This window comes from Ursus americanus, chromosome 26, assembly GCF_024610735.1.
Source record: "Ursus americanus isolate L20-20 chromosome 26, mUrsAme1.1.p, whole genome shotgun sequence".
Lineage (NCBI taxonomy): Eukaryota > Metazoa > Chordata > Mammalia > Carnivora > Ursidae > Ursus > Ursus americanus.
In genome coordinates, this window is record NC_142152.1 from 25,539,213 (window position 1) to 25,553,421 (window position 14,209).

The 14,209-nt window shown below is 39.2% G+C and overlaps 1 protein-coding gene across 2 annotated transcripts in view; it reads right to left on the reverse strand.

Annotated features, from left to right (window-relative positions):
• Window positions 1-12,721, reverse strand: part of SEL1L (SEL1L adaptor subunit of SYVN1 ubiquitin ligase) — a 52,638-nt gene extending 39,917 nt beyond the window's left edge. Inside the window, exons 1-3 of one of the 2 annotated variants that reach the window (XM_087856163.1) lie at window positions 12,543-12,721; window positions 7,392-7,429; window positions 6,343-6,574 (exon numbers count right to left, since the gene is read on the reverse strand). In XM_087856163.1, the coding sequence (XP_087712289.1) occupies window positions 6,343-6,574; window positions 7,392-7,429; window positions 12,543-12,612 (340 nt within the window). In that variant the 5' untranslated portion in view covers window positions 12,613-12,721. The remainder of the gene's footprint in view (window positions 1-6,342; window positions 6,575-7,391; window positions 7,430-12,542) is intronic. The other variant, XM_045807703.2, reaches the window with a different exon arrangement.
• Between the last annotated feature and the right edge of the window lie 1,488 nt (window positions 12,722-14,209).

The following is a 14,209-nucleotide window of genomic DNA, read 5'->3' on the forward strand; positions in this document are numbered from 1 at the left end:
ACTTATGCCTGGCTCTCCTGATAAGCTGCCATCTCCAAAAAGGAACTGATTACCTGCTTCCCTCACCTCTCTCTCTCTCTCTCTCTCTCTCTCTCTCTCTCTCTCGTGCACACACCTTAGTGCAACCTGATTATTCGATGCAGCTTTCCTCAGAGAGAGGCTGATCTTTTCTAGGCTGCTTACTGGATAAGTGATCTGGGTGAAAGGAGTGGGAGGGGACATAAACCCATTTTGAAATTTTTTGAAAATTCAGGATTTTTGTCCTGACCAATTTTTGAACGTGACGTTTTTCTGGTTCAGCTGTATAAAGATGCTTTCCTGTGAAGATGCTTTGCCCCTCTTACACAGAACCCCTCCAAGCAAAAGGTCTGGATGAGAGAAGGCAATGACTGAGAAAATAAAAAATTATGATTACTGAATGGAAACACTGATTTTGTTAACAACCAAGGAAAATAAACTGAAACCCCCGTACCTAGAGAGGCACGAGTGAGGGGAGAAGAAATGATGGTGTTTGTTTTTTGAAACTATTTCTGGAATCTTCTTCCCCTTCCTAAAGGAAAACTCTCCATGCAACTTTCCAAGCTGTTGAGAGTGCTCTGCATTCAGACTGTGGAGCCTATGCTCATACCAGTCAGGGCTGACTATGAGGCAGCAGGAGGTGGCCCAGCCCCTGCACTTGCCATGCAGAAAACCTCCAGATGTTGTCCAAACTCATGAAGTGGATGAACTGGTGTCATGGACAACAAAACGGTTTGGAACTGACTGGCAGTCCCTCTGGAACTAAAAACTGAACTAAATTACTTGGACTGGAAACTCTAGGACAAGATGCCCGTGGCAGGAGGCCACATCATCCTGTCTAACATATGTATTGGTTGGGTCGCCCCAGTGATGGTAAACTCCTTGTTTCCAGGGTTACCACATGTGTCCTGTAGGACTATAGTTCTGTATGTGCACCCTATCACAACACTGCCTCAGCTTCAACTTACTGGTCAGTTGTGCTGAGCCTGAATTGATGGCTTAAGGCTAGGTAAAAAAGTTTAATATAGATATTTGAGGGGGAAGCCATCTGACCTTTATGATTAATGGGACTTGTTAACTGGCTAAGTGCAGGACTCATGAAGGGCATAACTGAAATCAATACTGCAGATTGGTCTCACTCTATTGTCTGGGTCTTACTGAGAGTAACTTTGCCATAAAGACAAGATGGCCTATGACTGAGGGGGTAGACTGTGCAAAGAAGAGTTCACATAGCAGACTTAAACTTCTGTCCTTGAAAAGGCTTATAAGGTTAGCCCTTGGCTGGTGTCTGGGAACTTAAGATTTTGGAAGGGTTCCCACTACCCTGTTATGAGTGACTCATCCCAACTGTACAAACAATATGGTTTATGGTGAACACCTGCTTTCCTTGTGCAAGTCTGCAATTTCGGTATGTGCTAGGCAGAGACTGCCTACATGACCAGCCCCCTAAAATGACTCCGGGTATTAGGTCTCTAATCAGTTTCTCTAGTACACAGCATGTCACACATGTTGTCACAACTTGTTACTGGGGAAATTAAATAGGGTCTGTGTGACCCCCCACCCCTTCCCAGGGAGAGGACCTTTGGAAGCTTGCATCCGGTTTTCCCAGACTTCACCCATGTATCTTTCCCTTTATTGATTTTGCTTTGTGTTCTTTTGCTGTAATAAATCATAGCCCTAAATATGACTACATGCTCAGTCCTGCGAGTCTCATGGAGAATCATCGAGCTGGGACTGTGCTCCTGGGGATCCCAGACACAGTTGGAAACAAGTGTGAACAAAGTGTCAACAAACAGCAAGAAGGCAAGTGTGGCTGGAGACATGTGAGTGAAGGGAAGTGGCAGAAGATGAAGTCAGAGAGATAGGAAGCACTTGATCATGTAAGGCCTTGTTTGGACTTTATTCTGAATGTGACAGGAAGCCACTGGAGGCTCTGAACAGGAAGGAAAACTGGTCTGGCTGCTGTTAAGAGAACTAACATAAAGGGGGAAGGGGGAAAGCAGGGACACCAAGCAGGAAGTTCTTAAAGACATGAGACTCTTCAACTGCCCTTGGGTGGTTCAGATCTGCTTCAGAAAGGAGAAACTTACGTTCATCTTTAAGGATGAACAGAAATATGATAAACTTGGGCAAAGGGATGAGGAACGTATTCCAAGCAGCAGGAAGAACTTGTACAAAGACCTAGAGGCATAAACTGCATGGTGTACTTGAAGACTGGTGAAGAGCTTGATACAGCTGTAAGAGGGTCCTGGGCAGAGCCGTGGGAGATGAAGTCACAGAGGCCAGCAGGCATGCCGCACGTGGAAGGCTTTGGGAATCATGCTAAGGAGTTTGTGCTTCATCTCACAGGCAAATGGGGAGACAATGAAGGGTTGTAAATAGGGGAGTTACAGATGAAATTTGGGTTTTAGGAAGATCAATACGGCAGAGATATGGATGAGAGGCCAATAAAGGAAGCAAGTCTAGAAGTAAATGTCATATTACCCAGTTCTAATGTAGTTGGGACTGCACACACTCAAAGCCATGCATATGTAACTTATGTTACATATAAAGAGAGAGAGAGGTGACATGATCAAATCATGTTAGAAACATGCTGATCAAGGACCTTCTGTCAAACACACTAAAGGTATTTACTCCCAGGAGGGTTCTCCTTATCTGTGGAACACTTTAGCAGGATGGATGTGGTGTGTCTAGACTGCTCACTGCACATAAACCTGGGATGTATATATTTATGAAGAATGACTTCCTAGAAAACATCACACAAGCTCTGTAATTATCAGAGAATAAACTGGGGATGTTTCATAATGGAAATCACTCCCTTTCATGGAAGTGACATTCCATATACATCATTTAGAGGCCTCACATGTTAAAATCTGGGCCAAGGTACACCCTAATCAAGGCAAGCAGGACCTGGGAATAGCCCTGATAGTCACAGACTTCTCAACACTTCACCTGTGTCTTGTGATAATTACATCTCTGAAAATATTAGTCAGGTTTGGTACTGGGTAAGATCTCTGATTCTTGAGTTCACAATTTGTCAATGTGACCTACTGGAATTTCTCACAGTATTTAATTCAAACTGGAAGACCCAGGATGAATGATACATTTCCTAACCGTATTCACAAAAAAGAGTGACCAGTACTGACAACTCAGTTGCAATGCATGTCCCTGGTGCCTAGATTGTAGTGTCTAAATGCAATTTCCCACTAAAAGGAATGTGGGGTGTTTTGGGTTTTTTTTTTTTTTTGAGAAATGGCTGATTCATTTCTGGGTTAGGAATTGTGTAAGATGAATTTAAGACATCACATCTTGCCTGAAAAGAAACAAGTTTAAAAGTCACCTATGATTAGTCCAAAAGAATGGACTAAAAGGGACTCTTGGTATGCAAAAATGGGATAATGTGAGCAATGAAAAAGAAGGACTGCAACTGCATGAAGCAAACATGTGAAACCCACGGACCTGGAATGATGCTTAGAAGCAAAGCAAACAGAACAAACAAAAACGTATTTACTGGAGGTTGCTAGAGCACCAAATTATTATTTGAAAATATTTCAAGGGAAAGAACCAAGCATCTATCCTGCTTGTAAGGACTGTGTTTCAAGGTAACCAAATAGTTGATGAGAGCAAGTTTTTCTTTATAAAAGAATCCCAGGTAACAAACGCAGGAGGAATTATATGTTAGAAAGCCATCACTTTGCAATTTCTAGTGAAATAATGGATCCAGACAATAAACAAAATGGTTGTCAAAACCTCTAGGTGAAAGGTCAGCGAGGAACTTCTGAATGGCTGGATCAGGATGATACCACCCAGCTTCACTGACCAATTTCTAGGAGTGGAACAATCAGATACTCTATGCCTCCGGATGTAATGTGAAAGGAAGTACACAACACTCTATGAGATAGTCTCAATAAATAACCAGAGCTAAATCTACCTAAGCATCTAGAGCTAACTTCCAGTTTACAGATCAGACAGTAGATGGTGGAACAAGTTCAATGACATTACAAGGATATGACCAGCTAGATCCAGAAATGAGGGAAACTGTACTGCCCAAAGGACATTATTTCTTTACCAAAGAAAATGAAATAAAAAACAAGGGAGAGAAAACTGTTATAGGTTAAGAGAAACCTAAGATCTTGGTGGGGGATCCTGATTCAAACAAATCAGTTCTAAACAGATATCTGAACCAACAGGGAAAACTGCATAGAGACTGGGGATTAGGTGATTAAAGAACACTCGCTAATTTTGAGGGTGTTAACCACTGTGGTTTTTTTGAGGGGGAAGCCATATTTCAGAGATACATACACAGGTGAAATAACATGGAATATGCTGTAAATACTCTAGGAAAGAAAAGAGTAGGAGCGTATGGGGTGGCAGAGATGCAGCAAGAATAAGAGTGTGGCCAGCCGCTGACCCTGGGTGATGGGCAAGGGGGTCACTACACCCTCCACTTTTGTGCACATTTTGAAGTCTCCCTCATAAAAAAATAAAAAAGAATGAATTAAACTATAATATTTGGCAAAAATTTAAAAATGATAATATATACTTGGCTGAGGCACAGGAAAAGGAGTCATTTTGAAGGCAGTAAACAGAATTACTTTTCTGAAGAACAATTTAACAGGACAGGATCAAATGTCTTTTAAGATTTTACATTCAGGGGGCGCCTGGGTGGCACAGTGGTTAAGCGTCTGCCTTCGGCTCAGGGCGTGATCCCGGCGTTCTGGGATCGAGCCCCACATCAGGCTCCTCCACTAGGAGCCTGCTTCTTCCTCTCCCACTCCCCCTGCTTGTGTTCCCTCTCTCACTGGCTGTCTCTATCTCTGTCGAATAAAATAAAATAAAATCTTAAAAAAAAAAAAAAGATTTTACATTCAGTCCAGCAAATTTATTTTAGAAAACTAATTCTCAGAAAATTTTCATAGATGTGCACAAAGATGCATCTAAAATGATATCCCAGCCAAAAAAAAAAAAAAAAAAAAACTTGTAAACGATCTATTTCTAATTCATGGTATATTTACATGTAAATTTTTAAAGTTTTATTTACTTAAGTAATCTCTATGTTCACCGTGGGGCTTGGACTCATGACCCCAAGATCAAGAGTCGCATGCTCCTCCAAATGAGCCAGCCAGGCGCTCCTACCTGTAAAATTTTTACAGCCATTAACCATCAAATTGTAAAATACTACTAAATGATAGGGGAAAATGTTCAAGACAAACTGTTAAGCACGAAACACAGGCAGTAAAATAGTATATACATTTTGACCCAATTTAGTCTTCTTAAAACTATACATTTAGAAAAGAGCCTGAAAGAGTTTTTTCCATGATGTTAATAGCTGTGATGTCTAGGGACACCTGGGTGGCTCAGTCGTTAAGTGTCTGCCTTCGGCTCAGGGCGTGATCCCAGAGTCCTGGGATCGAGCCCCACATCAGGCTTCTCCGTTGGGAGCCTGTTTCTTCCTCTCCCACTCCCCCTGCCTGTGTTCCCTCTCTCACTGGCTGTCTCTTTCTCTGTCAAATACATAAATAAAATACTAAAAAAAAAAAAATAGCTGTGATGTCTAGCTGATGAGATTAAGGTACTTTTAATTTTTTTAAACATGGTCTTTCTATTCATGGGTATGGATAATTGTAATAAAAAAATTATATTTTTGAAAAAAAAAGTATTTTTGAAAGGTAAAATCTGGATCAGTTTCTAAAAGTGGCTAGTAACAGAGTAATAAGTGGGTATCGTACTGATCTTTGAAATAATAAAATGACAGAAAGTTGGTGGGACACGGTGGAGTGGATTAATAATTAATTCTTAGAAGGACAGGTATTTAGCACACTCTTATGAGAAAGAGCAAGTTTTAAATTTAAAAATAGAGGGTGTCAAGAAGGTAAAAGTTAGAAGGGGAACAAAGTTTATGAAACCTTCGGTTAGATAAATACATCAAATTCCTAGGGTGATTGGGAAGGTTATTGTAGTAAAAACCCTAAAACAATTCTGAAAATAACCAGAGCAGCATATTAGATAATCTTTCTTGAGTTACCATTTTGTGTACTACTTGGGCAGGTAATTACATACTGGAGTACAAAAAGAGGATGTTATGATACTAATATAATATAAATGCAGTTTTGATTATCAAATTCAGGTTATGTAACTTGGGTCATATCTGTTAAGTGAATAACTGATACATAAAAATCTAGAAAATCATAAACTACTACACTCTACACATTATGTGTGACTCATAACCAATAAAACCAGACTTTTGCATCTTTCTACACTACTTTAAAATTTCAGCTGTCTCCTTCCTAAATTAGGCAAAAGCAAGGAAAATGTCCAGACTACCTTGTTTCCGTACTTTCGTTGGTTCTTCGTAGTCCTTGTTTTCTGGATTTGGAGATTCTAGAAAGCTGATTTCTTCTGCGACACTTTCCCCTTCGTGGCTTCTGAGGCTGTCTTCCTCTTCTTGAATAGGTGATTCTAATTCTGATTCTTCTGAATCAAGAAATATCTGACCAGCAACTACTCTGCCTGCTGTGTTGTGGTCCTTTACCGACTCATCTGATGGCAAAGAAGTCTGAGAATATAAAATATTTTTAGTTTTCAAATAGTATCAGGGCTGTCTCCAACCCAATTTGACCATTACTTTTACTAATCCAGATATATCTCCTTCAGCTGTGAATCTGCCATACTTGCTCATCTCTCTATAAAGTTTGGTATACGTTCATCACAGGCCTTCATCACTTGCCTAACCTGACTCTTCCAATTTCAACTTAGACGTTATTTCGCCCCAGAAGCATTCCTTACCTCCTGAAGCCTGAATTAGGGTTCCCTACAAACTACCAACATAGCTTATACTTCCCCTTATGATAGCCCTGTACTACAACTCTCTGTTTCTTATCTGTATTACCTCAAACCTAGAGATCAGAAATCATAACTGAATGGTATCCTTGGATACATAATCAGCCTTATTCACTGAACTAACTAATTTAAATGTATTAACTCTACAGATTTATAAAAATTGATAGAAATGGAAACAAATGGCAGAGGTTAAGTCTTCAAAATTAAAAAAAACAAAAACTAAAAAAATAATAAAATCAATCTCTCACTAGGCAGTAAGAATGTTACTGCCTTCAAGCTCTTACACAGCACATTCAAGTTAAAATCAAACCTAATAACCAACACTCTGAATGAAAATATTTATTATTGTCTCCTACAGGTCAGTGATTTTTCCCACCCCCAGAAGAACTAGGGTATTGATACCAGTGATGTTTTTCTTTTCCTAATTCTTAATCTAATTCTGTTGCTCAAAAGATAGATTTCATATCCTTCCTAAGACACATAATTCATGCTTTTAAATTGGGCATCGAATACTGGTCAATTTTAGTACACACCTTGGAATCTAAGGATTCATCCTGACTGCCTTCTTCATCTGTAAAGAAATTTTAAGACAATTTCATCATCCTTCTTGATGGGAAATCACAAGTATTGTTAAAGCACTTGATAAATACAACAAATAATAATTAGACACTTGATAAATATATCTAGAATTATCTAAAAATCGGTTGTATTCAACAACTGTGCAGAAAAAATTAGGTAAAAGGGAAACAAGGGGTTAGATGGGGGTAGTTCTTTCTCTTTCCCAGGGAAGGCACTAGCTTCATCTGTTATTCAGGTAAGACCAACTACCATCACCACCATCACCCAAACCAGGAACTTTTTCAGATACCATCCAATTTTTCTGTTCATATTTAGTCTACTACTGAGTTACTAAACTTATAAATCTCTGATTTTGTGGTTCATGGTTCTACCTATTATTTTTCACTGTTCACAATCTGGAGTTTCAGAGCTTATTTTAGTGCTGATTAGCATTTTACTGTTCACTGAGATTACTAAAGATGGACACTAACAATTATTATTATGTGACAGAAGAGCTGCCAGACTAAAATATTTAGGATTTGTGTTCTACTCTACTGAAGAGTTAATCAGATAAAAGCAAAAAGTAGCATCATACCATCATGTACTTACTCACATGAGATCTATTTATTTAGAAATCAACATCTCATATTAAATAAACAATGAATCTAGCCCCTGGTTACACTTTCTTCCAAATTCATATCTGCTGCTTTAGTTTTGTCCAATTATGTTAATTTTCCTTCCATTATTCTGCGTTTTTCTGCTCTTACTTCTATTCTAGCTACTTGTTATTCTTTTTCCTGATCTTATACAAATACATTGAGCACAATGTCCATATGCTTACGTTTGGTCATTGTATTCCTGGCCAGTTTAAAAACAACAACTGTTAGATGATCTCTAGGTTTCCTTCTTATTCTTAAAACGATCTGATTTTATCCACGAGTGAGTTTCAGTTATAAGCTCATAACCTACATGAGAAATTAACCAGTAGACAAAATGCTATAAAACCATGTGTTTACCAGAAAATTTGGTGTTATGGTTGCCATGTATCTTTACTTCATATGGTTACACCCTAAATATTATTCATAACTCGTAACTCTTTCAAGCATAACAAAAACATGCTTTGGAGTTTGTATTATCAAAATAGCGAGCTAGCTTTAAGAAGTATAAACAACTCATTGTGTATAAAATACACAACACTATTTCATAGTATTTGTTTCTTTCGAATATTTGAGAAAACTAGTCTACTAGTGCTGTCAATTCAAAGAACACTTAAACCATAGCTATTTTCACATTTACTACTTTCAGACTACCTTCCAAATATGTTTTATTTCTGATGGGTGGGGAAGAGAAGGGTACAGCATGTATTAATCCCACAGTACCGGTAACATTTAGGTAGTGATGGCACTTAATTAACAATCATCCTTCAGGCTAACTTCTTCACAAGTTTTACCCAAAGCCCAAATTCTAACATACGGTTCAAATTCCATTCCCAGCAAAACTTTGGATGACGCAAAAAAAAATTAATCTCTATTATATATTAAAGTTGTATGTGTGGATGTGTTTAAATAATCACAAACATCAACTAGTTAATATATCAAGTGCAGATATTAAATGTGTAAATGTATACAGTATATTCCCAAACTTCAGATGAGCTGGAACTCTTAAATTACTAATCACTAAATCATGAAATTTAGTACCTTCTCATAACAGGTCACGCATGCAGCAAATAAGTATATAACACAGATACTTATAAATAAATTTGAAGACATGTACATTTGAGACACCATAAGCTATTACACACTCAAGTAGCAAAATGTGTTTTTGAACTCCAAGAGACATGGAAACCTCTGACATCAGGGTTATTTCACGTGAATTGCATCATGCTTGTCTTTCTTGTCTTCAAACTAGGAATATATACTAAGGTTACTGGTAATTCTTTCTCATTTACTAAACTGGGAAAGTCTACTCCAGATGGTAGTCTTAAAGCATAAGCTATTTTCTCTTTCAAACTGATACATCCATTCACATAACAGTTTTACAGAAGTGCTTATAATCTAGAATCTTTTGATATGTAGTAGTCAGGTAACAAAGAATCTGAAGTTATGCATAAACAAAAAGAAAAAATGCTTTTAGCAGAACACGTACATCAAGAAAAAAATGCAAAAAAATTCAATGAAGAGTTATAGAGTTCTCATTCAACAGTATCACATCCAAAATATAATGGTTTACATTACTTTAGTAATTGTACACCTTCTTTTGAAAAAAGACCAATTTTCATTTTTATTATATCAGCCAACCAAACTGCACAAAGTACCAGGGATATTCTTTGAGGGAAAAGTAATCATCACAAATTCATTTTCCAATTTGTCATGTAAACTAAACAGACTGATAGACCTTCAAACACAGAAAGTCCTAAGAGTTTGGTGAAAAGAGAGCAGACATCCTGTTCTCTGCTTTACCACTGAATCTGTGCAGATCCTACAATACTCCTGATTTTTAATTACTCCAAAATCGAGTCCTGGAGAGCTAAGTTCAAAACCTGGCTTCATTACATATTAATTTTATACACGTGGTTCAGTATAGCAAGCTTGGTCAGCCTCCTCTTTCTCAACCTGTCAAAAGAGAATAATACCATCTGTCCTATTGACTCACAATGTTTTAAGGAACAAAAGAACAATGACATTAAACATCATCTGCAATCTGAAATTTACTCTTTGAATATGTGGTAACAGAACTATTACCTGAAATACTTAGCAGTGGACCTAATTTAAAAGATTCTATAACACTGTTTGGCATAAAGAAAAAAAAAAAAGCAAACCATTTGTCTCTTCCTGCTGAAAATAAAACAAGTATTTCTAAGTGAGAAAACTTACAGCATTTTTCATTATTGAGGAAATGGAGAAATATCTGTTTAACCTCTTCTTGTATTCACAGGAATAAGAAAACATTTCAAATAAAAGTGTCACATTTTTATATGCCTTTAAAACAAGATATGAAATAATAGCTACTAACAATGATAGGATCAAGATTCCCTTTGTTGGCTGGTTATACCTGGTAAATAGGCAACTTGTTTTGGTAACCACTAACATTCAAACTTTAAGTCAATGCAAAATTATGGCCCAAGACTTGATTTTTAAATAGGAGCAAATCTTTAATAATGAGGCTGACTTCCTGTATACATAAGCAATTTATTGAATAAATAAAGTCAACTGAAAATCCATGTACTCAATTTCTAAAACTTTACCTCACATAAGCGTTGTACTATAACTGCACTTCACGTGAGCACAGTAGTGCCTTTATTACCTGTCAGCATGCACATCTCTGCTGTTTTAGTTCTGGCTAAGTATGGATTCTGCCTCTGCCACAGAAATGCTTTGGCACAGGTGAACTACGATGGAAATCAGAGCAGACATTTTTCGAACCCAGTCCTCTGCTTACATCAACACAATCCAAAGATTTAACACTTCAGTATTAGTCATCTTCTATTATAACATCCCAAGAATCCCAACTGTTGATTAAATGACTTCTTCAAGAACCACCTCCACTGACATGAAGCTCTTCAGTATATGAAATCTAGTTAACGGAAGACACAGGAAAATGTCTGTAGGCTTTAATTTTCTTTAAATTCTGCAAACTGAATTCAGAGGGATACTTAACCATGTTCTTTAACTAGTCGTTCTTACACGTTAGTGTGAAGAATTACTTGTGAAGCTTGTTACCTACAGATGCCCCGACCTGTTCCAGACCTAAAACTGTGTGTTTAACAAACTCCTGAGAGGAATTCTAATGCAAGTGGTCTAAGGCCCATCAGGTATCTATCCATTACACTCAACAGTTTCATTTCATACTTCCTTTGGTCAAATAATTACTAGCAGTGCTTCAAGAGGTAGGTAGAGTTTTGGAGCTTTGGTCGTGAATACAAACCATCACTGAAAAGGGGAAAGGCAGTCCTCAAAGCATGATGTTGGCAGTAAAGTTACTAGCATATGCTTGTTGCTTTTGAAATGGTATCTCAAACCACAATATGGATAGAATTTTAGGTTTAGAGCTCTTATTTTAGAAACAGAATGACGTTATGGCATTGACTTACAACTAGGACAGATAATTTGGGGATTCAAATAACCATCTGGGAAAATTTCTGTTGGGAAAAAAAAAAAAAGAGTTGACATTTATACCCTGCCTTGTTCCAAAAAAATTTAAAGCCACAGAACAGCTGTCTTGTTAACTAAACTGATGAAAATTCAAGAGCTTTATTGTACTAATTGTTTCTTTACCAACATTTAGAAACACTAAGTGCTTCTTTATCAACACTTTCAAAATAAAAGTTTTCAGATGCAGGCAGGTTGAACTATTAAAAAAGAAAAATACATTTCAGAACCATAGTATTAATCTGCTAACTGGAAAATCAATTCAAAGGCACATTAATTTTTATATCTATACAAAACATGAAAATCAGCTGCTATACATTTTAAACTTATAGGGACCAAGATTTTCTCAAAAATCACAAAGTTAACTGTCGACAAACACGGGGCAACTCAAACATTGTGACAGAGATAAACACCTTTCTCGGGAATATTTCCTAAAAAGGGATACAGTGGACACAATTACATCAAAAGTCTTCCTTTCTAAATAAAGGGGCCACCTCAAATGCTAAGCAAATCCACCAACCACTGTCAACATCCTGGTTTTGATGGACCTGGCTCTGCTCAGTGATAACCCCAGGTGTTGTCAATTACTTAACTTACAAATCCCAAGCACATAATCTGTCTGAGAGTTGAGGAAGTTCCAGTAAGGCTCAGGTGTCACTGTAGATCTAAGCCAGCTGTCGGGATTCATTCCCACAGAGTCAATTCCTCATTCGCGAGGAGTCGCGTAAAGTTTGTTAAGTGAGGAGAGGTGTGGGGCAGGGTGACCGCCCCTTCTCTTCCTCCCCTCTCTAGCTCCCTAAACACCCCCTCTAGCTCAGGCCAGCCAAGGCCCGAGGAATGACAGCGAGCGACAGGCTAGTGCGAGGTGTGACTAGAGAGAGTGGAGTCTCCAGCTTGAGCCCCCACGGCCCTGCCCCGGGATGGAGGCCGGGGGGGGCGGTGGCTCCCGGCCTCCAGTCCGAGGGGGCGGATACTGACCCGAAGATGCCGAGGCCGAGCCCAGCAGCACCGCACAGAGCAGCAGCGTCAGCCCAACTCGGACCCGCATCCTGCTCTCGCGGCCGCTGCCACCCCCTGGAGCTGTCGCTTTCGCCTCTGCCACCACCGACTCAGCCACCGCCGCCGCCTCGCCGCTGCTCTTCCTGCTCTGGTCTCCTTCCTCCGCCCCTTCCCAGGCCTCCCTGCCCTAGTGTGGAGCCAATCCCCGCCCGCCGCCTCGGGCTCTGTGCCCAATCGTCGCAGTCTTCCCGCCCACCTTATTGCCCCGCCCCCGGGGTCATACATTGACCAATCATTTTGCGAGAGTCCCACACCAGCTTTCCCGGTTGGACCACGGCGTCACGACATGGCCCCAGCTAATTGGTAGATCCTGGGTTCAACCATCCCGGAATTGGAGCGTGAGTCCAGGGCCGGGAAGAAAAGAAAAGTCACTTAGGACTACAATTCCCACAATGCACTTCATGGGCCTCTTTCGAAGTGTCCTCTCAGAAAACGTAGCCCATTACGGAGCAAGATTTAAAAGTGCAGGTGGTGTTGAAGTTAAGAGAACTTACTTAGATAACACCTGGGCTAGACATTTTTAGCTCAAGGCCACGAACCCACAGCCAATTTTTTTTTTTGAGCCAACATATATCAAGGAACACACATTGTAAGATTAAGAGTTTGTAATGTGTTAAGCTCTTCTTCCTCTTTTTTGGAAAATTTGAATTGGATACAGTGATATCAACACTTAGGAAAAATACAACAGCTAGACTGAGTTCGAGGTATTTTTTTAAACTTAGATAAAACAGTGCCATATATAGGGAAACCAGAATGGAACTCACTACCCCTCCTCCTTTTCCCTGACAAAACAAAAGGAAAGAAACCCCATCCAATGCAGATCATTTCAATGCTAGTATTCATTTTTAGGAGGACCAGCAGGTAATAATCATCTGGAAAATGTGCCAACAGCCTTTGCAAAAACTCTTTCAAACACTTGTCCTTATCCCTCTCTTTTTGTGAGTTACACTGTTCTCTCCCTCAGTGACTGAGTTCAGGAGGCTGGAGCAATGTTTTTGGAGACAAAGGTGGTGGTGATTGCATTGCAGACAACAAAATAGTCTTGTCTATTAAGTACCAACTCTAGGCATGCTCCCACTGGGTAGCAGGGCAGTGGCTTGGAGTTCCTGCCCCTTCATCAAATTGTGTCATTCTGTTTTCCCTAGCATCCACCCACTGTCAGCTCAGTCCTGGAACTGAGTTGAACTCAGTCCTCAGCTCAGTTTGAGGTCAGAGTTCGGGACACGTCCATACTGGCCACATATCCTGATACCCCTAGGCATTTTCTTCCATCTTTTTTGATAGAAAATCCTCTTTTCCAGGATGAGGATAAAAAACTAACTGCTAAAAAAAAAAACCCAAACCAAAAACAAACCTAACCCCCCCCCCCAGACCAAAAAACTAACTGCTGTTTCACATTCACATCAGAGGGGATGAAGGAAATTATATTGTCCTGTTATTCTCCTACTATCTCCTTGGCACTCATCTCTATTTCTGTCACTAACAGTGTTTCCTCAGGGTTCTTCTGATTTTAAATCAGAGAGTAAGTTTTTATATATTTTCCTCCCCTTTTCAACTTATCAATCATCACATCCTAACAATTTGAG